Below are 27,855 nucleotides of genomic sequence, written 5' to 3'. Positions count from 1 at the left end.
GGAAAACACAGAGACGTAGATAAAGTTTGGGCCAGGTGGGACATTGTGCTCTGATGGAGACACAATGACCCCAAGCCTGTCTTCAGGCTGGCGATCTCTTGGGGCTTCAAACCTGGGTCCTTTCTTATCCCAGTCTGACACTCTATCCATTGCATCACTGCTGGCCCCGCTTTTGGTGTCAATGCCATGAACAGCCTTCAAGTTGTTTTAGGGACCTGCCTTGCCAGGTCACTCAAGGCCAAGCAAGGCCCTTCCTGTGCTCTCAGCTGTACATAGGCCGGACACATTCAGATGCAGTGGCTCTCTACATAAACCTTGGTCAGAATTGTGTGACACTGGACATTCCATGCTGAAAAGGGCAAGCTGCCACACCCCCAGTGCCCTTTCATAAAGAGTAAGGGTGTCACTCTGGAAGAGCAGGTCTCTACCTGCAGCTCTGGTGCAATCACATAGGGGTTCTGCCTAGGCAGAAAGGCAGACAATAAAAGGAGTCCCATAACTCTGCAGGGAAGAAACTGACTTTATTCAGAATAATGCCTAAGACCATTATTGAAACAATAGATATCTTCATGGAGAGAAGAGGCTACAAGCTATTAGCCAGAAGTTTAGTGAAAGAACAAGGGACAGAGACATTCAAGAAGAGCCCTCTTGGCTCACAGTTAACTCTGGGGATCTGTATGCATATATTACAATAGTTTGCACCAACTCAGGAGCAATCAGGGTTGAAGTGGAACATATTCCTGAACCCATACACAAACCCATCAACACAGGATGAAAGCCTCCCTGGCATATATGGCTTAAATACAACTTAGAACCAAGCTTTTACTGAACAATAAGCTAGTGTGATCCCAGGGCAATTCCTAGGAATACAGGCTCAAAATAAAATCATTTCAGCAAAATGCCAGACTAGGAAGCTCCAAGCCTCATTTCCCTCAAGGAAACAGCGAGGGAGGGAGGAAAGATAGAGAGGAAAAGAAGAAAGGGAAGGAAGAGAAAGAAAAGGGGAAAAAAGGTAAGAAAGAAACTAGCAGTACTAACTTTATAGGAACTCTAGGAAACAAAGGTCAAGCCACCATATGAACGATCAATGAAGAAAGCTACTTTCAGCCTATCTGTGGTGGCGCAGTGGATAGATGGTCCACCTGGAAGGCTGGCGTCTGGTTAGGCTGGCGTCTGGTTTGAAACCCTGGACTTGCCTTTAGGGCACATACCATAAACAACCAATAAATAACTAAAATGAAGCAACTATGAGTTAATGCTTCTGTCATTTAAACCCCCCATCTGTAAAATCAAAAAATAAAATCTTAAAAAGAAAAGAAAAACTACCTTTAAAATAACAGGAAATTTCGTGGCATTTTCACTTGCCTTTGTCCATCCCCCCAAAAGTCTTGGGATCCTAAACCCAGGCTGACCTCTAGAAACGTTCCTAGTTCTAAAACTCTTTAACCCACCCAGTTAACAAAAACGGAGGAACTCGGTAAAAGAAAAGCCAGAACAGATGAGTCTTAAAGAAAACAAAAACACCCAAGAAGGAGGAGGTACCCACAGTAGCCCCTGAATTAGACGTGAACTTCCTGTCTTGGGTAAAGTTCCGGGATCAACAATAGGGCGACCCAATCAGAACCTTTCTCCGGGAGCCAATGGAAGAACTCCTTACAAAGAACCAATCCCAACAGCGCTGTCACTGTTATGGTCCTGTCAGACGCCGGCGTCGTGGTGCTTGGGCGGCCGCCACCGCGGAGAGTTTGGTGGAGCAGGCTCGGGGACATCTCGTCGGCCCGCTGCGCTACTCACGGGCCTTGTTTCCAGCCTGCACCTCCCGGCTCGCGAGCCGCGCCGTAGGACGCGCGTGTGGGTCGGCGTCGCGGCCGCCTTGGGGCCTGGGCCGAGCCGCAGCCTCCTCCACCGCTGCAGGCTCCGAGCGGTCGCGAGATGCAGCCGCCGGGCCCGCCCCCGGCGTATTCCCCCACTAACGGGGACTTCACCTTTGTCTCCTCAGCAGACGCGGAAGGTGAGACTGAGCCCTGGAAGTGCTCAGCGCCTCGGAGGACGCCGGGCTCCGCGCTGCGGGGTCTTTCTGGGGCTCAGGCGGCTGTGGCCGGGCGGGGGCGGAGCGGAAGCTGACCGCGCTGAGGGGCCTTGGCGGAGGGCCGGGTGGCCGCGGGAGCGGGGGTCGAGGGGGAGCTTCCCGAGGGTCTCGGTCAGCTCCAGCTTTCCCCGCTCCGTCTGGGGCGGGTTTTTCTGGGTGACTTGCCTACTCTCGAGTGCACCCACGGAACCCGAAGATATTTAATGAAATGGCTTGCTGTTACTCAAGAAACCGATGGGTAGATTGGCCAGGGTAAGTGGCAAGAAGAGAACGAGTGTGTCTCTTATTTATCAGTTGCTGACTTTTGCTCGGATTGGATTCGGGCGCTGTATATCCATGGAATTTGATACCTTGCCTCCGTCCCTTTTTCTTGTTTTTTAGTGGTTGACCTAATAATATTCAGAGAAGTAGACCCAGGTATATTGGAAGCTTCTTGTAAATCCTGCTAGGTGTTCACAGTAGCTTCTGCAGATTTCCTTGTCGCAACTGTTTGGACGAAGCAGTTGTACTGGAGACATTTTTCTACAGCCCACAAACTTATGTTTACTTCCTTTCCTCTGTTCCTCATCAGACTCTTTGAAACCGGAATCTTTATTTTCATACTTTTATTATTATTACACTGTGTACACCAGTGACCTTCCAGTGACCAAACTTACTGCCTATGAAAAGATACATTTTACTGTACTTAGCTACAGAAATTTCAGTCTAGAGAAGAATGTAATATTTCATCAGAAATTCAGTTTCTTAGTGCATCAGTTATAAAAATTTTTACCTATCATAGAGAACATAACTGATAAAGTTTTTTTCAATTATAGGTTATATTCAGTATTTTATATTAGTTTCAGGTTTACAGCATAGTGGTTGGACAATCATATACTTTACAGAGTGTTCCCCCTGGTATTTCCAGTGCCCACCTGACACCATACATAGTTATTACATATTATTGACTATATTCCCAGTGCTGTACTTTACATCTTCATGACTATTCTGTGACTGCTAATTTGTACTTCTTAATCCCTGTATGTTTTTCAACCAGTACCCTAACTGCCCCTATATTTGGTGAAATATAGCAACTCGAAATATTTCAGTTTGTTTCCTCCACAGTTGGTGGCATAGGGCTTAGGGAGAAATCAAGTTTAATTTCTCAGACTTAAAAAAAAAAAAAAAGGCCAACATTGAATGTCAGAACCTGATTTTCGTTCAGATTCCTCCACCTATATATACATTTTTCACATTCCCCCCTCCACATTACCGTTCTTAAATACACCTAAGAAATCTGACAGAATACATGAGCTCACTCCTTGTCTAGATACTAAAGCAAGAAACCTGGAATAAGTAAAATCCATTAGGTTTATTCAAACTTTTCCACATAGCCTTCAAGGATATATAGACTCCCTGTATATCCAAGGATATGCAGACATATAATAACACCCTCGCATGTATAACTTTGTGCAGTGTAATTTTACAGCATGTTTTAAGTAAACATCTTGATTGGTCTTTATAAGAATCCTGCCATGTTTTATTATTTCTGTATTTTATAATAAAGCGGGCTTAGAGGAGTTCAGTAACCTCTATTTGAAGGATCTGGATTGAAATCGAGTCTTATGTCTTCTCTGATTTCTTTCCACTAAACCATGATGCCTCTTTCTTATATTTTTATAAGTGGAATAGTATATCTGAGGTATGGTGTAGAGCAGGCGTCCCCAAACTACAGCCCGGGGGCCGCAATTTGGCCCCCTAAGGCCATTTATCCAGCTCCCCCCGCACTTCCAGAAGGGGCAACTCTCTCATTGGTGGTCAGTGAGAGGAGCACTGTATGTGGGAGCCCTCCAATGGTCTGAGGGACAGTGACCTGGCCCCCTGTGTAAAAAGTTTGGGGACCCCTGGTAGAGAGTCTTAGGTTTGCATCCTGGCTTTACTAATTACTGTTATCTGTGTGACACCAGGCAAGTTTCATAGCCTCTGTTAATCTTATTTATTGTTCTCCAACATGGACATTTTACTCTGCAATTTCATGTCTTTTCCTTGATTCTTAAGCATGTCATGCAGATTCTTTTCCCTTTTTGCACTGTTTCTCTAACCATTAATATTTTTGACATAGAAATTTTCAGTGTACATTTTCCTTTTGTCAACATTTCTCATTTTAATAATACCTAGCCTTACTATTAGACCACAAATATCCTGTATCCAAAAACCTGCCTTGATGTTTCTTTGTTTTTTTTCTTCTTTTCCAAGTGAGAGGAAGGGAGATAGAGAGACAGATTCCCACATGAGCCTTGACAGGAATCCACCCGGCAACCTCTGTTTGGGCCATGCTCACAACAGCTATTTTTAGCACCTTAGGTGTAGACTCCATGGAGCCATCCTCAGCAGTGGAACCAATCGAGCCATGGTTGTAGGAACCATGGCTGTGGGAATGGAAGAGAGGGGAGAGGGAGGGGTGGAGAAGCAGATGGTCGCTTCTCCTGTGTGCCCTGGCCAGGAATCGAATCTGGGACATCTACACGCTGAGCTGACGCTCTACCACTGAGCCAACTGGCCAGAGCCCTACCTTGATGTTTCATCTCTAAATCTATGCATATCCTAGCCCTCCTTACCCCAAATTGAAATTTAAGACTGAACTCAAATGCTCCTTCCTTGGTGAAACCTTGTTTAACTGTCCCTCCCTCAGAAACAGTAACTTCTCTAATCTTTTGTATATCCCAGCACCTACCATAGAACCCAGACTATAAACATCACAAAATAACTGTTATAGGAATAAATGACTTCTGCTTTCTGATGTCTCTTGTGATATTGATAGTTGAGACTACAAAGGTTAGCACATTTAAAAATTTTTTTTGAAGACTTTATTCATTTTAGAGAATCGAGAGAGAGAGAGAGAAGGGGGGAGGAGCAGGAAGCATCAACTCCCATATGTGCATTGACCAGGCAAGCCCAAGGTTTTGAACCAGCGATCTCAGCAATCTAGGTCAATGCTTTATCCACTGCGCCACCGCAAGTCAGGCAAAGCTTAGCACATTTTGGATGGTATAACTAAAAAATTACTAGATTTAGAGCCAGAAGACTTCAGTTAAAGTCCTGACTCTTACAGTAGCAATGTGATATTGGACAAATTACACTGCTTCCATAATCATTATTTTGTTACCTATAAAACGAAAGCATACCACTTAAAAGAATATTGTAGGAATTATTTAAGTTAATATGTATAAAAGCAAGGTCCATAAGTACGGTTGAAAGAACATGAGCCATGTGTGAATAAGCCAATATAATGAATACATAAATGGATAATGAAATTCAGACTAAATATTCAAATATACAGTGTAAACTTACATCCAAAACCAGTAAATATATATATTATATATATGTATGTATGTATGTATAAAATCTAGTATAGAAGTCTTTAAGCCAATTTTTAAAATTTATTTTGTATCAGGTAGTACTAATTCTTTGCCTGGTTTAAGTCCACAGACCATCAACATTGGCTTTACCTAGGTGCTGAGTAATGCAGAATCTGCCTTAAGCATAATTTTCATTTTAGCAAGATCCTTTGGTGATTCATATGCACATTAAAGCTTGAGAAGTACTGATTTAGAATGTTATGAAAGATCAGAAGAGGAGAATTTTTATTTTAGCTGGAAGATCAATTGATGGTGATATTTAGCCAAACTTTGAAGGACAGAAAACATTTTGTATATGTAGGATGGAAGGAATACTTCCATGTGCAAGGGACTAACACCAAGCAATGGTCTATCTAATAAGAGATTTAACATTTTCATTGTACATAATAAGTGCTGAAAATATATGGTTGAATGGCGGAAGTAGCTAATAGTGCAGGAACAGATCAAGGAAGTCTTCAGGGACAAATGAGGTATATTTTGAAGGATAAGTAAGAGTTTTCCAGATTGAAAAGGTGAAAGACTATTCATTTCAGAATGATGCAAGTAAAAAAAATAGCCTGACCTGTGGATGCAGTGGATAAAAGCATCAACTGGGAATGCTGAGGTTGCTTGTTTAAAATCCTGAGCTTGCCTGTCCAGGGCACATACAACAGCAATCTATGAACAACTAGGGTAAATAACTATGGGTTCATGCTTCTTGCTCCCCCTCACCCCCCATAAAATCAATAAGTAATTTTTTTTTTAAGTGAGAGAGAGATAGACAGACTGGGACAGACAGACAGGAAGGGAGAAAGATGAGAAGCATCAATTCTTCATTGCAGTACCTTGGTTGTTCATTGATTGCTTTCTCGTATGTGCCTTGACCAGGGGATTCCAGCAGGGCAACTGACCCCTTGCTCAAGCCAGTGACCTTAGACTCAAGCCAGCGACCTTTGGGCTCAAACCAGCAACCATGGGGTCATGTCTATGATCCCACGTTCAAGCTGGCAACCCCATACTCAAGCTGGTGAGCCTGCACTCAAGCTGGCAACCTTGGGGTTTCAAATCTGGGTCGTCAGTATGCAAGGCCGACGCTGTATCCACTGCAACACTGCCTGGTCAGGTTATAAATAAAATCTTTTAAAAAAAGAATCTGATGGAGGCAGTCCCTGTGTCTTACAGATCTCAATATTCACAGACCTAAAACAATGCTGATTTTTTCAACCTGTAGTGGCGCAATGGATAGAGCGTTAACCTGGGATGCTAAGGTCCCTGGTTTGAAACCCAGAGGTCACCAGCTTGAACGTGGGCTCGTTGGCTTGAGCATAAGCATGTCAGCTTGAACACGAGGTGGCTGGCTTAAACCCAAGGTTGCTTGCTTGCACAAGGGCTCACGGGCTTGGTTGGAGCTCCCCTGGTCAAGGCATGTACGGGAAGCAATCAGTGGACTAAAGTGCAACTACGAATTGATGGTTCTCATCTCCTTCCTCACTCTCTCCTTCTTCACTTTTTGTCTTGTCTCTTTTTCTCTCTCATTCTCTCTCTCTCTCTCTCTCTCAAAAAGTAAAAATAAAACAATGCTGATTTAGATCGTGAGCTCTTTATGGTTAGAAGCAATGCTTTACTCCCAGTATCATACCCAGTGCTTAGCACAGAGCCTGGCACATAGCAGGAACTCATTAATGTTTCATGAATGAGTGACTACATGAAACTTCTTTATTTATTTATTTTTTGGGGGGGTGGCAGAGACAGAGAGAGAGAGAGAGAGAGGGAAAGACAGGAAGGGAGGGAGATGAGAAACATCAATTCTTCATTGCGGTTCTTTAGTTGTTCATTGATTGATTTCTTATATGTGCCTTGACCGGGGGGGGCTACAGCAGACCGAGTGACCCCTTGCTCGAGCCAGCGATCTTGGGCTCAAGCTGGTGAACCTTGCTCAAACCAGATGAGCCCGAGCTCAAGCTGGTGACCTTGGGGTCTCGAACCTGGGTCCTCCATATCCCAGTCCGACGCTCTATCCACTGCGCCACTGCCTGGTCAGGTGAGACTTCTTGATTAAGATAAAGGTGTGCTACTAGAGTTGGTACCCTGATCTTGGATTTACAGCCTGCAGAACTGTGAAAAATAAATTTGTATTGATTATAAAGGTACCTAGTCTTTAGTATTTTGGTATAGCAGCCTGAGGAGATTAAGATACTCCTGTATAAAAATGACTAACTACAATTCAGTACATTTTTGTGATCAATTAGGTTCTAAACATAATAGACCTCTGCTGCTTGACCAGGTGGTAGCATAGTAGATAGAGCCAGAGTTTCTATCATAGTAGATAGAATCTTGAGGTTCGAAACTCGAGATTGCCAGCCTTGAGCGTGAGGTCACTTGCTTGAGCCCAAAGGTCGCTGGCTTGAAGCCCAAGGTTGCTGGCTTGATGAGCAGGGGGTAACTCGCTCTGCTGTAGCCCCACGGTAAAGGTACATATGAGAAAGTAGTGAACAACTAAAGTGCCACATTGAAGAATTACTGCTTCTCATCTCTTTTCCTTCCTGTCTGTCCCTATCTGTCCCTCTCTCTGTCTCACCAAAAAAACCCCAAAAAACAATAATCCTCTGCTAGAGATAATAATACAATAATTATTGTCAGTGCTGTTTTGAGTAAATGATAATTTTTTTGTTTACTTGTTAAGGTGACCAAACATCTAGCTTATTCTTTGTATGAGGTTTCCCCTCTCCAGAAAGGATACCACCTCTCATACAAGTTAGTAGTTTAGATAAAGGATTCCTGTATCTTTTGTTGATTCTTTAAAAAAAATTCCCTAGCTCTGGCTGGGTAGCTTAGTTGGTTAGGGCATCACCCTGATACACCAAAGTTCTGGGTTCAATTCCCAGTCAAGGGCACATACAAAAATTAACCAATGGCCTGACCAGGCAGTGGCTCAGTGGATAGAGCATCAGACTGGGATGTGGAGAACCCAGGTTCGAGACCCTGAGGTCGCCAGCTTGAGCGTGGGCTTCTCTGGTTTGAGCAAGGCTTGGCAGCTTGAGCCCAAAGTCACTGGCTCGAGCAAGGGGTCACTCAGTCTGCTGTAGTCCCTGGTCAAGGCACATATGAGAAAGCAATCAATGAACAACTAAGGAGCCGCAACAAAGAATTGATGCTTCTCATCTGTCTCCCTTCCTGTCTGTCTCTATATATCTCTCTCTCTCTGACTCTGTCACAATAAAAAAGAATCAACCAATGAATGTATAAATAAGTGGAACAACAAGTTGATGTTTCTTTGTTTCTCCCTCTTTCCCTCTCATCCCCACTTCTTCCCCACCTCTTCCCCCTCTTTTCGCTTTCTTCCCCTCTTTTCCTCTCGTCCCCTTCTTCCCCCTCTATCCCTATCCCCCTCCTTCCCCCCTTCCTTCCTTTCTCTCTGAAAATAAAATATAATATTAATGAAAAAATTAAAAATTCCCTACTCAATTTTTTAAAAATTACATCTATATAGGTATTATCACAAATATCTTGTATACAATATACTAAGGAAATATAAGGTCTACTGGAAAGTTCTGTCCGTTTCTATCACAACAAGTTTCGACACGGAAGCACATGTTTATTTGGCGCATGTGTGCCTCTCTATTTTTATCACTTAATGTATACATACTGACATAGCAAATTAACTAAAACAAAGTTGATTCACGTTAGTCTTATGTGCGAAGCCATAGTGTACCCGTGGCTACTGATAAAGTTCATTTACGCCACTGTAATTTTTATGAATTTCAACAAGGAAGAAATGCTACAGAAGCATATCTGTCGCATCCACCATATTCCCTAGACTTAGCACCCTCCGACTATCACTTGTTTTTGTCCTTACAAAATTTTTTGAAGGGCAAAAATTCAAAAATGAAGAAGATATCAAACAAGCACTGGTTCAATTTTTCGCATCAAAAGATAAAACATTTTTCAAAAATGGGATATACAAATTGCCCTCACACTGGCAAGAAATCAATAATAATGGCAATTATATTATTTAATAAAGTGTATTGATGGTAAGAAAAATTTGTATTTTTAATTCCCAAAACGGACAGAACTTTCCGGTAGACCTTATATATAGGGCCCTGGCCAGTTGGCTCAGTAGACGGAGCATTGGCCCACTGTACAGATGTCCTGGGTTTGATCCCTGGTTGGAGCACACATGAGAAGTGACCCATCGGCTTTTCTTTCCCTCTCTCTCCCCCTTCTCTCCTTGTTTTACAGACAGTGACTAGATTTGTCTGAGCATTTGTCCCAGGCACTGAGGATAGCTTGGTGGTTCAAGGGTCCTCCTCAGGAGCTGAAGATAGCACATTTGATTTGAGCACCGGCCCCAGATGGGGTTTTGGGGTGGATCCCAGTTGGGTCTCATGTGGGAGTCTGTCTCTCTATCTCTCCTCTTCTCAATATAAAATTTAAAAAAAGGAAAAGGAATGTGTATATGTATATGTTATAATGGGTGCAAGAATAGCTTTTCTTGGCCCTGGCCAGTTAGCTCTGCTGGTTAGAGCATCATCCCAAAACACCAAGGTTGTGAATTTGATCCGTTGGGCACATATGGGAAGCAACCATGAATGTACAACCAAGTAGAACAACAAAATGAATGTTTCTCCCCTTTTTCTCTCCCTCTCTTCCTCTCCTCTTCTTTCTCTCTCTCTCTCTCTCTCTCTCTCTCTCTCTCTCATCAGTAAAAACATGGCTTTTCTTCCATATTTGAAAATTGAGGCCCTGGCCGGTTGGCTCAGCGGTAGAGTGTTGGCCTGGCGTGCGGGTGACCCAGGTTCGATTCCCGGCCAGGGCACATAGGAGAAGCGCCCATTTGCTTCTCCACCCCTCCCTCCTTCCTCTCTGTCTCTCTCTTCCCCTCCTGCAGCCGAGGCTCCATTGGAGCAAAGATGGCCCGGGCGCTGGGGATGGCTCCTTGGCCTCTGCCCCAGGCGCTAGAGTGGCTCTGGTCGTGACAGCGACGCCCTGGAGGGGCAGAGCATCGCCCCCCTGGTGGGTGTGCCAGGTGGATCCCGGTGGGGCGCATGCGGGAGTCTGTCTGACTGTCTTTCCCCGTTTCTAGCTTCAGAAAAATACAAAAAAAAAAAATCTATTTCTCTCATAAATTTCAAACTCATAAGGCATTACACAAATCTATAAATGTAATAAAATAGCATAGAACTATATACACATGCAAATTTGTACATGTAAAACTGGTAAAATCTTTAGGTCTGTCAGTGTCCTAGTTTTGATAGTTACATAAGATGGTACCTTGGGGTAAATTGGGTAATGGTTACGTGTAATCTCTCTGCACTATATTTGCAAATTCCTGTGAATCTATAATTATTTCAAAATAAATTAAAGGACTCATAATGCAAATAAAAGAAATTTCTGTTAAATAAGTGGTTTATGCCAAAATAGGATTTAATTTTTCTAAAGGTAGTTCCAGGAGATTTAATTGATTTAAATTAACATTATGTACATTATGAAAATTTACTGACATTATTAAATAGTAAGGCAGCTAAAACCATAAATCAAAACTATGAATAAAAATATAACCTAAGACAGTTTTAAACAAGGCTTTAAATTGTTTTTGTAGCATGTCATGATCAAGCCAGCTCCAATATGTCTAGCAATTATAAAATTATTATGTATTTGTATATCTTTCATTGACCTGTATATACATTAAAATATTTTTATAACTAAAATGGAACAATGGAATTTATCCCTTCACTGTGAAACGTATGCTTCTTTTGCTGCTCAAATACTTAGTTCTGGTTTGGATTTAAGCACACATGGGTTTTATTTTCAAATGAAATGAGATGATTCTTTGTACTTACTGCATGTTAAATAAGAAAAAGCCTTTTCACATATATACGAAGTTCGCAGGTGCCAACAAATTGTTCATTATTCATTGCAGGATACTTTCACAGAAATCTAGAACTTGTCTAGGGGCAGACAAGTAAATCCTATCCTGAAATTGCTATCATACTGAACTTGACCGAGTTCTTTCTTATCTTTCAAGGTGCTCAGGCTGAATTGAAAGTTCAGAGAAAGGATCCTCACCCATTCAAACGCTTGAATTGAAAGGCAGAGCAAAGTACTGTTATATTTTGTTCTGTAGTTTTTCTAGGTGGCTTTCCATAAAACTTGAAACTGTTATCTTCCTCACTCTGAGCCCAACTAGTAGTGGAAACATTTTTAAGATTTTTCTGTTATAATAGGTTTTTTCAACAATTATTTCCACTTAAATCCATATATTTATTACTATTTTGACATTTTTCTTACTTCGAAAATGACAAGAGGTCCTTGGCTGGTCAGTGGTAGAGCATCTGCCCAGGATGTGGATGTCCCTTGATTCCTGGTCAGGGCACACAGGAGAAGCGCCCTCTGCTTCTCCACCGCTCCCCCTCTTGCTTCTCTTTCTCTCTTCCTCTTCTGCAGCCATAGCTCTGCTGGAGTGAGTTGGCCCTGGGCGCTCAAAATAGCTCCGTGGCCTCTGCCTCAGGCACTAAAAAATGGCTCCAGTTGCCACGGAACAGCAGACCCAGATAGTCAGAGCATCGCTCCTTAGTGAGCTTGCTGGGTGGATCTTGGTTGGGGTGCATGCAGGAGTCTGGCTGCTGCCTTCCCTCCTCTCACTGAATTAAAAGAAAAGGAAAATGACAAGAATATTTTACATAATGTAGTAAGAAAGAATTAATAAAATTAGTGATTTTTAATTCTGGATACCTATCCTAGAGATGACAACCAAGCTAGCTGGTTCTTACTTTGGTTTAACTTACATCTGTGCTGCTGGAGTGATTTGGAATCTTTTTTTTTTTTTTTTTTTACATTCTTCTTGTTAATTTGCTAACGTGTCAGTTTTTAACTTTCCTGTTGGTTTTCTTGTTCCTACATTGTGTCTTGGGTAGACTGGGGGATGTCAAACTGCTGTCAGTGGCATTCCTACATATATGTTCATGATATTTTCCCACTTTGCATGGAATGGAAAGTACTACAGAATTGTAAGCTAAAGTTGTCTTTTTGAGGTTCTGGCATCCATGCTGTGACAAACTGCTAAAAATATACAATTCTTCATCATAACATTCCTTAGTACTATAATTTATATATCCTTTTTCTGCTTAGATTAAGATCTTTAAGTGTAGTCCTTTCTACAGGCCAGGAAACAGTTGTTAAGGTCCTTTCCTGCTTCATAATTCCACAACCTTTAATGTTACAGTTGTACTAATGACTTCCTGATCTAGACCTTCCTCTTCTTAAATCAAGAAAAGCATTTCTTGTACCTAGTTGAAATTGAATTTTAGTTAAATTTGAACTCCTTTTCTTTTTCTTTTTTTTAAGTAAGAGGAGGGGAGATAAAGAGATTCCTGCATGCGCCCTGACTGGGATCCACCGGCAACCCCCGTCTGGGGCTGATGCTCGAATCAACTCAGTTATCCTCAGCGCCAGGGCCGATGCTCAGACCAGTTGAGCCACTGATTGCGAGAGAGGAAGAGAGAGAGAAAAGAGGGAGAGGGAGGAGGGGAAGAGAAGTAGATGATTCCTTCTCTGTGTGCTCTGACTGGGTATTAAACCCTGGATGTTTGCATGCTGGGCCGATGCGCTATCCACTGAGCCAACTGGCCAGGGCTTAAATCATTTTCAGCTGAAGTTAAGACAAAGAAGCAGAAAGTAATTTTGATAGAGTATTTTAATTACAAGATGCTATGCCCTGGCCAGATGGCTAGGTTTTTTTTTTGGTTTTTTTTTTTGTATTTTTCTGAAGCTGGAAACGAGGAGGCAGTCAGACTCCCGCATGTGCCCAACCGGATTCACCCGGCACACCCACCAGGGGGCGATGCTCTGCCCATCGGGGGCGTCGCTCTGCTGCGACTAGAGCCACTCTAGAGCCTGAGGCAGAGGCCACGGAACCATCCCCAGCGCTCGGGCCATCTTTGCTCCAATGGAGCCTTGACTGCGGGAGGGGAAGAGAGAGACAGAGAGGGAGGAGAGGGGGAGGGGTGGAGAAGCAGATGGGCGCTTCTCCTGTGTGCCCTGGCTGGAAATTGAACTCGGGACCTCCATGCACCAGGCCGACACTCTACCACTGAGCCAACCGGCCAGGGCCAGATGGCTAGGTTTGATAGAGCATTGTCCTGATACTCAGAGGTTGCAGGTTTGATCTCTGGTCAGTGCACATACAGGAACAGATCGATGTTTCTGAGTCTCTTTCTCCCTGCCCCTCTCTCTAAAATCCATAAGTAAAAATGACCAAAAAACAAAAAGATTCTATGATAGCATCTACAGGGCCCATTTTTAAACTTTAAGTAGGGAAGGACTGTGAATTCAAAAGTACTTGCATTTCATCTCTAGCTGAGTAAACTCCCTGATAAAACCTTTTGAGCCCTGGCTGGTTGGCTCAGTGGTAGAGCGTTGGCCTGGCATGCAGGAGTCCCGGGTTCGATTCCCGGCCAGGGCACACAGGAGAAGCGCCCATCTGCTTCTCCACCCCTCTCCCTCTCCTTCCTCTTTGTCTCTCTCTTCCCCTCCCGCAGCCAAGGCTCCATTGGAGCAAAGTTGGCCCGGGCACTGAGGATGGCTCTATGGCCTCTGCCTCAGGCGCTAGAGTGGCTCTGGTTGCAACAGAGCAACGCCCCAGATGGGCAGAGCATCGCCCCCTGGTGGGCATGCCAGGTGGATCCCGGTCGGGCGCATGCAGGAGTCTGTCTGACTGCCTCCCTGTTTCCAACTTCAGAAAAATAAAGAAAAAAAAAAACCTTTTGAAAATCATACAGTGTTAAACCTGGAAAGGAACTTTGGATAGGAAACTGAAGACCAGAGGACATTAATAATTTGCTGTATTAATTAGTAACTAAGCTAGGACTTAGCTTCATTTTATTGTAATTAATCGCAGGAGTTGTCACAACCAGACCAAGGTGTGATTAATATAATTGAGCCACTCATTGATTAAAGTTTAAGCCAAAAGTTAATGGCTATTCTCAAAGCTAACCTAAAATCTAGCTTAAAATTAAGACTTTATACTGGATTATTATCTTCAGAGCAGGTGCATCTGTGTTAAGAATGTTTTGGTTTGCTATTGCCAAAATTACTTTCTAAAGTGCCATTCCAGTCATATGGCTTCTAATTAACATTGATGGTTGTTGACTAGTGCATTTTGTTTGGTCCTACAGATGTGTTTTTTCTTCTTAATTCCTATATGACTTTAGCAAGTCCTTCACTCTTCCCAATTTTTTTCAACCAGAATATGTGGCATTTGTACCACTATGATTATCTTAACCTCTAAGCTACTGTGCACACTATGAATGGAATGTATTTTGTAATGTGGGTAACAATTTCATCACCTTTTTTTAGAACTGACCTAAAAATAACTTTTATTTTTGCCAAAACTAAAGATGAATGACATAATTATATAAAGGAATGAGCTGAAATAATAGGGAACTCTTGTTAGATTTATTCAGAACTAATCATTAACATATGAAGCACTTAGCTTAGATAATTGGTGATTTAAATGAAAGAATGTATAAATAAATACATTAAAAAGTAGAGAAAAATTACCTGTAGTTTTCCTTTTGTCAATAAGTTTTATCTGTGTATAATGTATATATATATAGTGCCTTTAAAAAGAATTTATCCAGTCATTTTGTTCTGAAGCCATAATTTTCATATTAATGCAGTGAATCCAAGATACATTTTGTATATATCTTCCATTTAAAATTTAAAGTTATTCTGAAAGCAAAAATTGAACAAACAAGAAAAACAAATGAAGAAAAACTCATAAACACAGACAACAGTGTGGTAGTTACCAGAGGGAAGGGGAATTGTGGAGGAGTAAAAGGTAAAGGAGGTCAAACATATGGTGACAGAAGATCTGACTTTGGGTGGTGGGCAAACAATGCAGTATACAGATGATGTATCATAGAATTGTACATGAAACCTACATAATTTTATTAACCAATGTCACCTCAATTATTTAAAAATAAATAGGCCCTGGCCGGTTGGCTCAGTACTAAAGTGTCGGCCTGGCATTTGGAAGTCCTAGGTTCTATTCCCAGTCAGGGCACACAGGCCCATCTGCTCCACCCCTCCCCTCTTGCTTCTCTCTCCATCTCTCTCTCTCTCTCTTCTGCTGTCCTGCAGCCAAGGCTTAGTTAGAGTGAGCTGGCCCTGGGTGCTGAGGATGGCTGCATGGCCTCCACTTCAGGTGCTAATAAAAGGGCTCCAATTGCAATGGAGCAAAGGCCCCAGATGGGCAGAGCATTGCCCCCTAGTGAGCTTGCTGGGTGGATTCCAGTCTGGGCACATGCGGGAGTCTCTCTGCCTCCCTTCCTCTCACTAAAATTAAGATAAGATAAATAAACAAATAAGATAAAAATCATTGAATAAAATTAAGTTATTGGCCTGACCAGGCGGTGGCGCAGTGGCTAGAGCGTCGGACCGGGATGCAGAGGACCCAGGTTCGAGACCCCGAGGTCGCCAGCTTGAGCGCGGGCTTATCTGGTTTGAGCAAAGCTCACCAGCTTGGACCCAAGGTCGCTGGCTCCAGCAAGGGGTTACTCAATCTGCTGAAGGCCCATGGTGAAGGCACATATGAGAAAACAATGAACAACTAAGGTGTCGCAATGCACAACGAAAAACTAATGATTGATGCTTCTCATCTCTCTGTTCCTATCTGTCCCTGTCTATCCCTCTCTCTGACTCTCTCTCTGTCTTGGTAAAAAAAATAAAAAAACAATTAAAAAAATAATTTAAAAAGATTAAATTATTGTTATAAGTCTAGATTCTGGTATCAATCTAGCTAATTAGCTGTAAAACCTTTCATATGTCTTTACTCTCATTTTTCATTTTCTTACTGTAAAATAAATGATATTTAGGTATCTGTAATGTTAAAATATGAAGATTGTAAAGATTATATGCAATAGCAGGTCTTCAAATGATAATTATCTTAGTTGAATATATGGTTATATAGTTAACATTGACACATTTTACTTTGGTTTATTGTTTGTCCTCTTTTCTCCTAAGAGCTCAGTGGTTCAATAGCAGCCCCAGATGTCAAGTTAAACCTTGGTGGAGATTTTATCAAAGAATCTACAGCTACTACATTTCTGAGACAAAGAGGATATGGCTGGCTTTTGGAAGTTGAAGATGATGATCCTGAAGATAACAAGCCACTCTTGTATGTAAAAATAATATGTATTTTTGGTTTTTAGAGCTAATTTGTAGGATCATTATATTCTTTTCATTGTTATTTAAAGATCAGTATGGAAAATCTTACCTTTTTGGTCTAAAGCTTTAGGTATTTTCAGTTTTACTAGTAATTAGATAAATTAAAATAATGAGAGAATATTTTTAACCTACTAAATTGCAAAAATTAAAAGAATCATAATCCTCTCTCTTACATGTGTACACACACACACTTTCTCTCTCTCTCCCTCTTTCTCTCTCTCTCTTTCTCGCTCTCTAAAGTGTTAGGGCTTACCTGAGTCTATAACTATCTCAAGTAAACATGCAATCTTAAAAGGCAGAACACTTGGGTGCTTGTAGTGGAAATTCAGTTTATGAAATTTAAGACTTCTAAAAAAATTATCACTCCTAAACCTCTCCTGAATAGAAATTCTAGAACTACCATTGAGGACTAGAAGGAGACTTTCATGTGTGTTTTTTTTAAGTGACTGTGTTATCACTTGGAAAAAAAGGAATTTAACAATTTTAAAAAGAAGAACCTATAGCTTTGTAAAATCTAGGCATTACCAAGTTATTCTCTGTAGTAATTATTGGTGGATGAAGTGCTAAACATTTTATTTCTAAATATACAATATTCATTCAAATCTAAGATGCTATGGATTACAAGGTGCAGTTATTTTATATGTATCAATAAGAAAGAAAAAGTGCTTAAGATAGTGTAAACCTAGGATATCAAAGGGCTATCTCCTTGGTTTCAGAATAAATGAAAAATAACAGACCATACAAAAGACACAGTGGGGACTTTATTTGTCTCAGTTTGGCACTGGGTGGGGTGTTGGAAAAAAACTTTCCCCCTGAGAATGTAAACTCTGTTCCAGTTCTTACATAGAATTGCAGTCTGAGTTATCAGTATGGTCCAAAAAAAGTCTCAAGCAGAGAATTTTATTTAAAGTCCCAGATTGGTAGTACCTTCAGGAGACTGGCAAAAGGAAAGGCAGATCTTGGAAGAATTTGCTTCACTTCAGGCTGACAGCAATTATAAGGCACCAGTGATTGTGAGATTCATGCCAACTTTGGAGATGTTGAAATGTTGAAAATGGACATCTTGCAGTCAGTGAAATACGGTACTTCAAATGCAAATGTTTCATTGACCTAAAAAGACTAAACCATTATATTTAAACTTAGTTCTTCTGGAACTATCTCAGTATTCAAAAGTGTTGTGTGCCTTTTAAGAATTTTTGTTTTACAATTATAGGGAAGAACTGGATATCGATCTAAAGGATATTTACTACAAAATCCGATGTGTTTTGATGCCAATGCCATCACTTGGTTTTAATAGACAAGTGGTGAGAGACAATCCTGACTTTTGGGGTCCTCTGGCTGTTGTTCTTTTCTTTTCCATGATATCATTATATGGGCAGTTCAGGGTAAGTATATCTTACTTAATATGAATTACAAATATTTTAAGACTTTTAAAATTAAAGATAGCCAAATATTAACTATAGTACTACATTAAATTTGAGAAAAGCTTTACTTCTGCCATTATTTCTTATTCATTCTTAGAACTGTTCTTAATTATTCTTAAATATGTGGAGAGTACCTTAGATGAATGCTTTCCAAATGTTTCTACATCATTATTCACATAGAAAGTCTTATAGCCTCACCAGTGGTGGCACAATGAATAGAACATTGACCTGGGATGCTGAGGTCCCAGGTTTGAAACCCCGAAGTCACCAGCTGGACTTGATCGCGGGCTCAGCAGCTTGAGTGTGTGGTCACTGGCTTGAGCATGGGATCATGTTGATGATCTCATGGTCATTGGTTTGAGACCAAAGGTTGCTGGCTTGAAGCTCAAGGTTGCTGGCTTGAGAAAGGGGTCACTGGCTCTTTTTACTCCTCCAGTCAAGACATGTATGAGAAGCAATGAACAACTAAAGTGCTGCAACTACAAGTTGATGCTTCTCATCTCTCAACCTCCTGTCTCTCTCGCTAAAAAAATAGAGAGATAAAGTATTAATATTTGCATAGGGACCAAGGTAAATGGATGGAACTAATCCCATCTGACCAGAAGTGAACTTAAGGGCTGCCTGTACCCATTCTGATTTCCTCAAGGGAGGAAGAGTTTGAAACACCAAACTCATAATCATATTCATACCTTTTATTCATTTTTAGTTCTGTTTTTTAAAGTAAATGTTTTAATAAATGATAAGAAATTTATCAATATTTGGGGTTTTTTTGTTTGAGGTTTTTTTTTGTATTTTTCTGAAGTTGGAAACGGGGAGGCAGTCAGACAAGGCTCCCGCATGCGCCCGACCAGGATCCACCCGGCATGCCCACCAGGGGGCAATGCTCTGACCATCTGGGGCGTTGCTCTGCTGCAACCAGAGCCATTTTAGCACCTGAGGCAGAAGCCATAGAGCCACCCCCAGCTCCTGGGCCAACTTTGCTCCAATGGAGCCCTGGCTGCGGGAGGGGAAGAGAGAGACAGAGAGGAAGGAGAGGGGGAGGGGTAGAGAAGCAGATGGGCGCTTCTCCTGTGTGCCCTGGCTGGGAATCGAACCCAGGACTCCTGCACGCCAGGCCGACGCCTACCACTGAGCCAACGGGCCAGGGCCTCAGTATTTGTTTTTATGTAATGCTTTGTCCTACTTCCAGGGGCTTTATCTTTATTATCAAAACACAACATGCATAAATCACTCCCTCATGCTGAGATTGTTTCAGCGTTAGTCATTCGGAGCTCCTGCAGATTAATTTCTCTGTCCTTCTAACATATTCCTATTCTTTTTTGTACACTTTCTTTTCTTCTGACTCCACAAAGTGTTCTGACCTTATCTTTTATTTTACCTGCTTCAATCCTGGAATCAGCCATTTCTCTAAGGAGTCCTAGTTTCTTTTACTAGGGAATGATATTTAGAAACCGGAACCTGGACAATAGTATGCTTTTGCAGCTGCTGGGCTATCATTTCTAGGCCCTCCAGATCGAAGTTGGAAATACATGCATGTATCATTATTATGCGAAGTCTCAGGAGTCAAAATTGTCTGAAATGTCCTTCATTCTATTACTTAGGTGAATGTGTAATTAATATAAACTTTACAGAACATCCAAAAAGATTGGTAGCTTGTTTCAGAGATGAATTTTCCTTGAAGGATGGTGTAAACCAGGGGGTTGGGAATAAACATCTTGTTCTCTTTTTACAGTAATCTTTTATCATAGTTCTTGAAATACTGAGGTTTCCTTAGAAAATTGATCATTGCTAAATTTTCAATTTGAATGTAAAATTACCACATTGTATTCTTATTAGGTTTTGGAAAGATACTTGGGAACCAAAAAAACCTCTGTGTGACCTGAAAGTGGGTGTACCAAAGTATCTTATATGGCAGAGAATGTAGTTCCTAGGAACTTACTAGTTGATTTGGTACAAAGATGTTAATTGCATGATTCTTTTTCCCCTTAGGTGGTATCATGGATTATAACCATCTGGATATTTGGTTCACTAACAATTTTCTTACTGGCCAGAGTTCTCGGTGGAGAAGTAAGTGGTTAATTTTAAAAATAGCCTTTGAGGCCCTGGCTGGTTGGCTCAGTAGATAGAGTGTTGGCCTGTAGTATGGATGTCCTGGGTTCCATCCCCAGTCAGGGCACACAAGAGAAGCAACCATCTGCTTCTCTCCCCCTTCTCTCCCTCTTCCCCTCTTGCAGCCTGTGGCTAGATTGGTTCAAGCATTGGGCCTGGATGCTGAGGATAGCTCATTGGTCTGAGTGTCAGCCTCAGGCACTGAAGATAGCTTGGTTGATTTGAGCATCAGTGCCAGATAGTAGTTGCTGGGTAGATCCCAGTTGGGGTGCATGCAGGAGTCTGTCTCACTATTTCCCCTCCTCTCACTTAAAAAAATAAAAAAATAAAAAAAAATAACCTATGTTTTTATGAAAAGCTTTATTTTTGATACTGCAGATACCATCAGTGGCTTTTTTTTTTTTTTTTTGTATTTTTCTGAAGCTGGAAACAGGGAGAGACAGTCAGACAGACTCCCGCATGCGCCCAACTGGGATCCACCCAGCACGCCCACCAGGGGCGAAGCTCTGCCCACCAGGGGGCAATGCTCTGCCTCTCCGGGGCGTCGCTCCGTTGCGACCAGAGCCACTCTAGCGCCTGGAGCAGAGGCCAAGGAGCCATCCCCAGCGCCCGGGCCATCTTTGCTCCAGTGGAGCCTCGCTGTGGGAGGGGAAGAGAGAAACAGAGAGGAAGGAGAGGGGGAGGGATGGAGAAGCAGATGGGCGCTTCTCCTGTGTGCCCTGGCCAGGAATCTAACCCGGGACTTCTGCACGCCAGGCCGACTCTCTACCACTGAGCCAACCGGCCAGGGCCCAGTGGCTATTTTTATCATAACTGTTTTCTTTTTCTAGAATTGCTTTTATGTTATGCTACTTCCTTTGAGAGGATCTACATATTAGTATTGTACATACTTAATAATATAAGAAACGAAGTGGAGCCCTGGCCAGATAGCTCAGCTGGTTGGAGCATAACCAGCTGCACAGAAGTTGCTGATTCAATTCTCTGTCAGGGCTCATACAGGAACAGAACAATGTTTTTCTCTCTTTCCCACTCTCTCCCCCTCCTTTCCTCTCTCTCTAAAATGAATTAATATAAAAATTTATAAAATTATATAATAAAAAGAAATGAAGTGAAAAGAAAAGATCCCCTTTCACTCATAAGTAATTTACAGCTTTTCAGGGAAGGGAAGCATACAGTTTATTCCCTTACAGTAATTCTGAAATGTTTTGATATCAGGTCTCCAAAGAGATTTCATTATGTGGGTTATATTTAATCATTTTATAAATTAAAATAAAAATTTTAAACTCATATTTATTCATTTAAAACTAAATAATACACCAAATTCACTTTAACCCAGTGGTTGACAAACGGCGGCTCGCGAGCCACATGCAGCTCAGTCAGATTGAGGACGTTTTTAGTAAAGGCCAGCTTAGGAGTACCCTAATTAAGTTAATAACAATGTACCTACCTATATAGTTTAAGTTTAAAAAATTTGGCTCTCAAAAGAAATTTCAATCATTGTACTTTTGATAGTTGGCTCTGTTGACTGAGTTTGCCAAGCACTGCTTTAACCTAAATAATACATTTTAGCCTGGCCTGTGGTGGCACAGTGGATAAAGATCGACCTGGAGTGCTGAGGTTGCCAGTTCGAAACCCTAGGCTTGCCCAGTCAAAGCACATATGACAAACAATCAATGACCAAGTCAAGTGAAGGAACTATGAGTTGATACTTCCTGTTCTGCCTCTTCTGTAAAATCAATCAATTTAAAAAATCTTTAAAAAATACATTTTGAAGAAAAATAACTATTTTGCAAAACAAAAAGGTTAGAAGAGTGATGTCATTTTCATTTTTACAAGTGCTGTAGTTCCCTCTTATCTGCAGTTTTGCTTTCTGCATTTTGTTACTTGCAATCATCTGCCATCCAAAAATATTAAATGGAAAATTCCAAAAGTAAACAATTCATAAGTTTTAAATTGTGTGTCTTTCTAAGTAGCAAGATGAAATCTCACACCATCCCATTCAGGGATTGGATTCATCCCTTTGTTTGATATCCACACTGCATAAACCTGCCTGTTAATCACTTAGCAGGGTATTAGGGTATCAGATCACTTATCAGAGAGAGAGAGAGAGAGAGAGACCACATTCACATAACTTTTATTACAGTATAGTATTACAGTAATTCTATTTTATTACTAGTTATTGTTAATATCTTACTCTACCTAATTTACATATTAAACTTCAAAGTACATATGTATGCATAGGAAAAACATAACAGTATATGATAATTTGAACTATAATGGGTATAATACATCATGATTTTTCTTAATTTTCCCATTTATGTAAGTACAACAAAGAAGACATAATGTTCAATAATGATTTAAATGAGTATCTTGATTTCTATGACTTTATTTCAAAATTTGAAAATTCACAGGTTGCATATGGCCAAGTTCTTGGAGTTATAGGATATTCATTACTTCCTCTCATTGTAATAGCCCCTCTACTTTTGGTGGTTGGATCATTTGAAGTGGTATCTACACTTATAAAAGTAAGTAGTGTGTATTATAAAAAGTAGTTTACTATTTTCCAATAATAAAAATATAATAGATCTCTGGCTAAGAATATTATAATCTATAACTCTTTAACAATTAGTAGTATTTTGTAACAGTGATCTTACTGATTTTACCAACAGTATTTTTTTTCCCCTTTTAATTATCAGAAATTATAATGTATATCTAGGAGGAAATAAAGAGCAAAGAGTTAATCAGGCTTCAGGGTATTACACTCAGAGAATGTTGAATTTTTCTTCTCTATAATATGAATGTATCTGACAGATTTTATGGGAAATATTTATTTTAAAGTCTAGTGGACATATATTTAATAACTGTTATTCCTATCTGAATTGTAGCCTCCTTCAAAAATATGATAGAAAATATTCTGATAAATTGGTTTTTCTGTATTGCAGAGGTAAGGACATAGGCAGTGTAAAATTTACATTAACATATAAATATATACCAATTTTAAACATTTACTGATAATAGTTTGTATTAATAATCAGTAGTCATATAACTTAAATTTTGGCATTTATTAATTTTGAACAACTTTGGATAATATAGGACTGCTTTACCACATGTATGTATATTACACAGTGAATGTATTTTTTTCTCTTGTGAGTATGTTTATTAAAGCTCAGGACTATAATTTTTTTTCCTTTATGGAAAATAAAGCTTTTTAAAACCATCACTTTTAGAACTGCTGTTATGTAACATTCACACGAAAGTATTTGTTTTTAAGTAGTGCCACTTAATTTTTATGACATTTGGTTTTATTTATTACAATTCCAGTATAAAATAAATTATTTATTTTAGAATTAGTAACTACAGGCTAATACTGATATTATATAAGCATTAGGTATTGAGTAGAATGTAGATTTTGGAACCAGTCATTTCTGAATTCAAGTCCTGGTTCTGCCACTTACTTGCTATCCACCCTGTTTGAGATATCTTTTCTTACTCTCCTCTGCAAAATGAGAATGTTAACAACTACTCTTTAGGGTTTGTTATGAAGCTTTTAAAATATATATAATGCCTGGTACAGTGCTTGACACAAAGTAGGCACACGAGTGGTGGCTGTTACTACAAATATTATAAAAGAATATTTTGAGAATATCTTTGCATGTTTGAACAGTTTGAACACTTTAGAGACCAAGATCTTTCTTTCCTCTACATTCTAATCTTAAAAAATTTTTTAATTGCCATCATTAGCACTTAGTATAGAATCTAGCCACAGGTTGGCATTTAATTATCTAGCCTTAGTGAACATACCACTTTACTGAATCATTCAGAATCACTTCCTGCTTATGTGTGTATGTGTTTAACTTGGGGTAAAGCATGTTTGAATACTATGAAGACTACACCCAAAATTGCTAAAACTGTGTCTTCTGATCATTTTTAGTCATCAAGTTCAATTGGTCCTTAATATTCTTTATACAACATATGAATGTTTTTTTATAAAATGTAAAATATTATTTATATTATTAAAATTTTAGGGTAAAATTGTTTTTACACCTCACATTTTTCTTTGCCAGAGTTTTTTTCTTAATCACTTAATCCTCTGTGTGTGGTGAGCTGTTGTACACACTTCTTGTTTCAGTCCAAGTTTTGTTGAGGAATTTGTTGCAGAACTCTCATCAGTTAATTCTAGTATCAGAATATACTTTAATCTACAACCACTAATTTTTAAAAAATTAAATCTATATTAACCATTTATTTACAACGAAAAATTTTTAGCATGACATACAAATGCAACTGATCATAATTTTTCTTCATATATTTTTCTATGCTTTTTCGTGGGCTTAAGATATATATGTGGGTTTTGTTTTTTCTTTTTAGTTTAGTTTTTTTTTTGTTTTTTTTATTTTTTATTTTTCTGAAGCTGGAAACGGGGAGAGACAGTCAGACAGACTCCCGCATGCTCCCGACCGGGATCCACCCGGCACGCCCACCAGGGGCGAAGCTCTGCCCACCAGGTGGGCGATGCTCTGCCCCTCCGGGGCGTCGCTCTGTTGCGACCAGAGCCACTCTAGCGCCTGGGGCAGAGGCCACAGAGCCATCCCCAGCGCCGGGGTCATCTTTGCTCCAATGGAGCCTTAGCTGCGGGAGAGGAAGAAAGAGACAGAGAGGAAGGAGAAGGGGAGGGGTGGAGAAGCAGATGGGCACTTCTCCTGTGTGCCCTGGCCGGGAATCGAACCCGGGACTTCTGCACGCCAGGCCGATGCTCTACCACTGAGCCAACCGGCCAGGGCTTTTAGTTTAGTTTTAAAAGCACAGTAGAGCATTAGGCCATATCAAATACATTTTTAATCCATCTGCTAATACATATTTTTTACCTTTGTACCAGTGATTCTCAACTGAGGGCAGTTTTCCCCCCATGGACATTTCGCAATGTCTGGAGACATTTTAGGGTGTCACAAATTGGGGTGGTGGTGGAATGTTATTGGTATATAGTAGGTAGAGACCAGGGATACTGCTAAACTTTCTACAATGCATATAACAGCTACCCACAACAATTATCCAGCCCCCAAATACCAGTAGTACAGGTTAAGAAACCTGCTCTGTGCCAAGTCTGTTTCTATCAGTTTCCCTGATTTCTACCCTTGAAGTTATCTCTTTCATTTTAATCTGTAAAATGGCTTCAGTAACTATATTAATAAGTGCTACATAAATTTCCAGTGGATATAATTTAATATTAGGAATGCGTATAATCAGAAAACCATAGTATATTTTATTTAATTAAACTCTTGACCAAAATGTTACTGTTTTTTCTGCTTTTTATTTAATCCTGTACTTCTATCTATTCCTGGGAAAATGCTGTGATACTTAATAAACATTGTGTGAAATTTTTACTTAATCTATTTTCTTAATTAGAAGAAAGTAAAGGAAAAAATTTATTGTGTAAGAGTTGATTTTTTTTTTCCAGCAATTAGATTTCTTGCAGCAATTTGGCCCAATAATAGTTTTTCCAGAAGTTGCCTTACCTTAAATCACCAGGGACACTAGTTTAAAAGCTTAATATCTAGACCCTTTTTATATTAGTTCTGATTCATCCGAACTAGAATGAATCCCAAGATTTTATTTTTAACAAGCACCCTAGGCGATTCTTTTGATTAGACAAGTTTGGTAACAAAACACTATTTGCAGAAGTCAAGGAGCAGAGTGAGGGCTGACATTCTTAATAAGTTTTATTGTTTACCACAATGGGTTGTCAGGGTTGTTTTAAATAGTATTGTAAATATTTTTACTAAATAACATGTACAATATTAACTGACTTGCTAATATGCTGCCCTTTTTTTTTTTTTTTTAAAGCTGTTTGGTGTGTTTTGGGCTGCCTACAGTGCTGCTTCGTTGTTAGTGGGTGAAGAATTCAAGACCAAAAAGCCTCTCCTGATTTATCCAATCTTTTTATTATACATTTATTTTTTGTCCCTATATACTGGGGTATAATCTAAGTCATATATGAATAGAAAAAGACAATGTTACATTTGTGTGAAGGCTGGGAATTCTTGCTGAAAGGATTGAAGAAAACCTGTTGCTGGTAAAATTTTACATGTTCCAGATGTAAAGACAGGTTTAAGGGGTTTTTTTAAACAAATTTTTTTTGTATTTAATTAAGCAATTGAAGTTATCTGGATTGCTTTTTTTTTTTTGTCAGAATTCTAAATTCTGTTTGATCCTTCATATTCCAGTAAATAAAATATAAAAGCATTGTGTTTTTAAAATTGTGTCGATCTTCTCCTAAAAATTTGTGCCAAGAGCACCTGGAATGATAATCATACTTCACTTAAAGGGTAAATATGACAATATTCTGATAATCTAAAAGTGAGATTTTTTTTCTTTAAAGGGTTTTCTCCTGCATTGCAGAACCTGTAGATAAATATTTATATTTATACATATATATTTATGAAGTAATTCTTATTATTCACAAAATATATTTCTGAATAGCTGAAAAATTAAGATATTTTAAATCTGATGTTTAAACTTTCTTTAATTTGGCCATTAATCTTTTTATTTATGAATTTGAATTTGTTTTTAAATTGTATATAATTTTCAAAATCTTATACATGCTTCAATATGTCATTGTTAAGAATTCTTAATCATAACAAGTAAAACTAATTTTAACATTTGTTGATGTAGATTTGGTTTGTTTGGGTGCTTTTAAAAACTATTTTTTAACTATATAAACATTAAAAAGTTTCTGTTATTCTTTCTGGCCAAAGGAGCAAAAGGTATAATGGACATGGCATTCATTAAAATTGTCAATATGTAGAAAAGCAGTAATATTTATAGCATTAATAAATATTTTTAAGTGATACTCCTACATCCTAAAAGTTGCTTGAAAGAGACCTTTACAATCTTGTGGTCCTGAACAATGTTATATGAAGTAGAAAAAAAATAAAATACTTCCCAGCTGTGTGTTTTGCTTTATAACACCTGTATTGATACTTTAACAAGTATCAGATACTCTAACAAGTGTTCCATAATTGCTAAGGGAAATAGTAAGAAATTTTTGGTGGTGAAGTTTTGTGGCAAATAATTTTATGTACCTTTAATTAATATTACTTTGTAAAGTAGATAGAATATTTATGTTCATAAAATAGCAAATGCCTAATAACTATTAGCAAATTATTGTATTATTTGTTCTCTTCTGAGCTGAAAGAGTTAACTGCTGTCCTCATTATGATAACATGACCGTCTCGTGGTATGTATTCCTTTGGCAATCTTATCCATCAGGAAACATCCAGCAACTCTGATGCTAGCTATAAATTAGCAAGATATCAAGGCCATCTCTCTTCCTTTTACCCTCTCCCCTGCCAAAAAAAGAACGAAAAAACTTTAAGCTATATGAAAAGTGTGGATCTACCTTTGAACCAGAATAATTTGGAAGATTTCATATGCTGATTCTGTAAACAATTTCAGGAAAACAGAAATACCAGAGGGATGGAACTTCTAGAACCAAAAATAATATGATGTAGTGAGGAGGATCTATAGCTACAGAAGCAGTAACTTAAACAGTTTTCATCCTAAAGGAGTTCCTTAGTGTCAGTACTCTGTTAGAATGGATTATTGCAGTTGATGTTTACAGTGTTAACCATAT

At 39.6% G+C, this 27,855-nt stretch overlaps 1 protein-coding gene across 1 annotated transcript; it reads left to right on the top strand.

Annotated features, from left to right (window-relative positions):
* The first annotated feature begins 1,691 nt into the window (after positions 1-1,691).
* YIPF4 (Yip1 domain family member 4) lies at positions 1,692-27,855 on the top strand. The gene is made up of 6 exons (XM_066378548.1): positions 1,692-2,011; positions 16,489-16,642; positions 17,906-18,077; positions 20,106-20,183; positions 22,637-22,750; positions 26,067-27,855. The coding sequence occupies exons 1-6, from the start codon at positions 1,933-1,935 to the stop codon at positions 26,202-26,204; spliced, it is 735 nt and encodes a 244-aa protein (XP_066234645.1). The 5' UTR covers positions 1,692-1,932; the 3' UTR covers positions 26,205-27,855.

Source organism: Saccopteryx leptura, chromosome 3, assembly GCF_036850995.1.
Source record: "Saccopteryx leptura isolate mSacLep1 chromosome 3, mSacLep1_pri_phased_curated, whole genome shotgun sequence".
NCBI classification, from domain to species: Eukaryota; Metazoa; Chordata; class Mammalia; order Chiroptera; family Emballonuridae; genus Saccopteryx; species Saccopteryx leptura.
The sequence above is the reverse complement of the archived record's forward strand: the minus strand, read 5'-3'. Positions and strand labels throughout refer to the sequence as shown.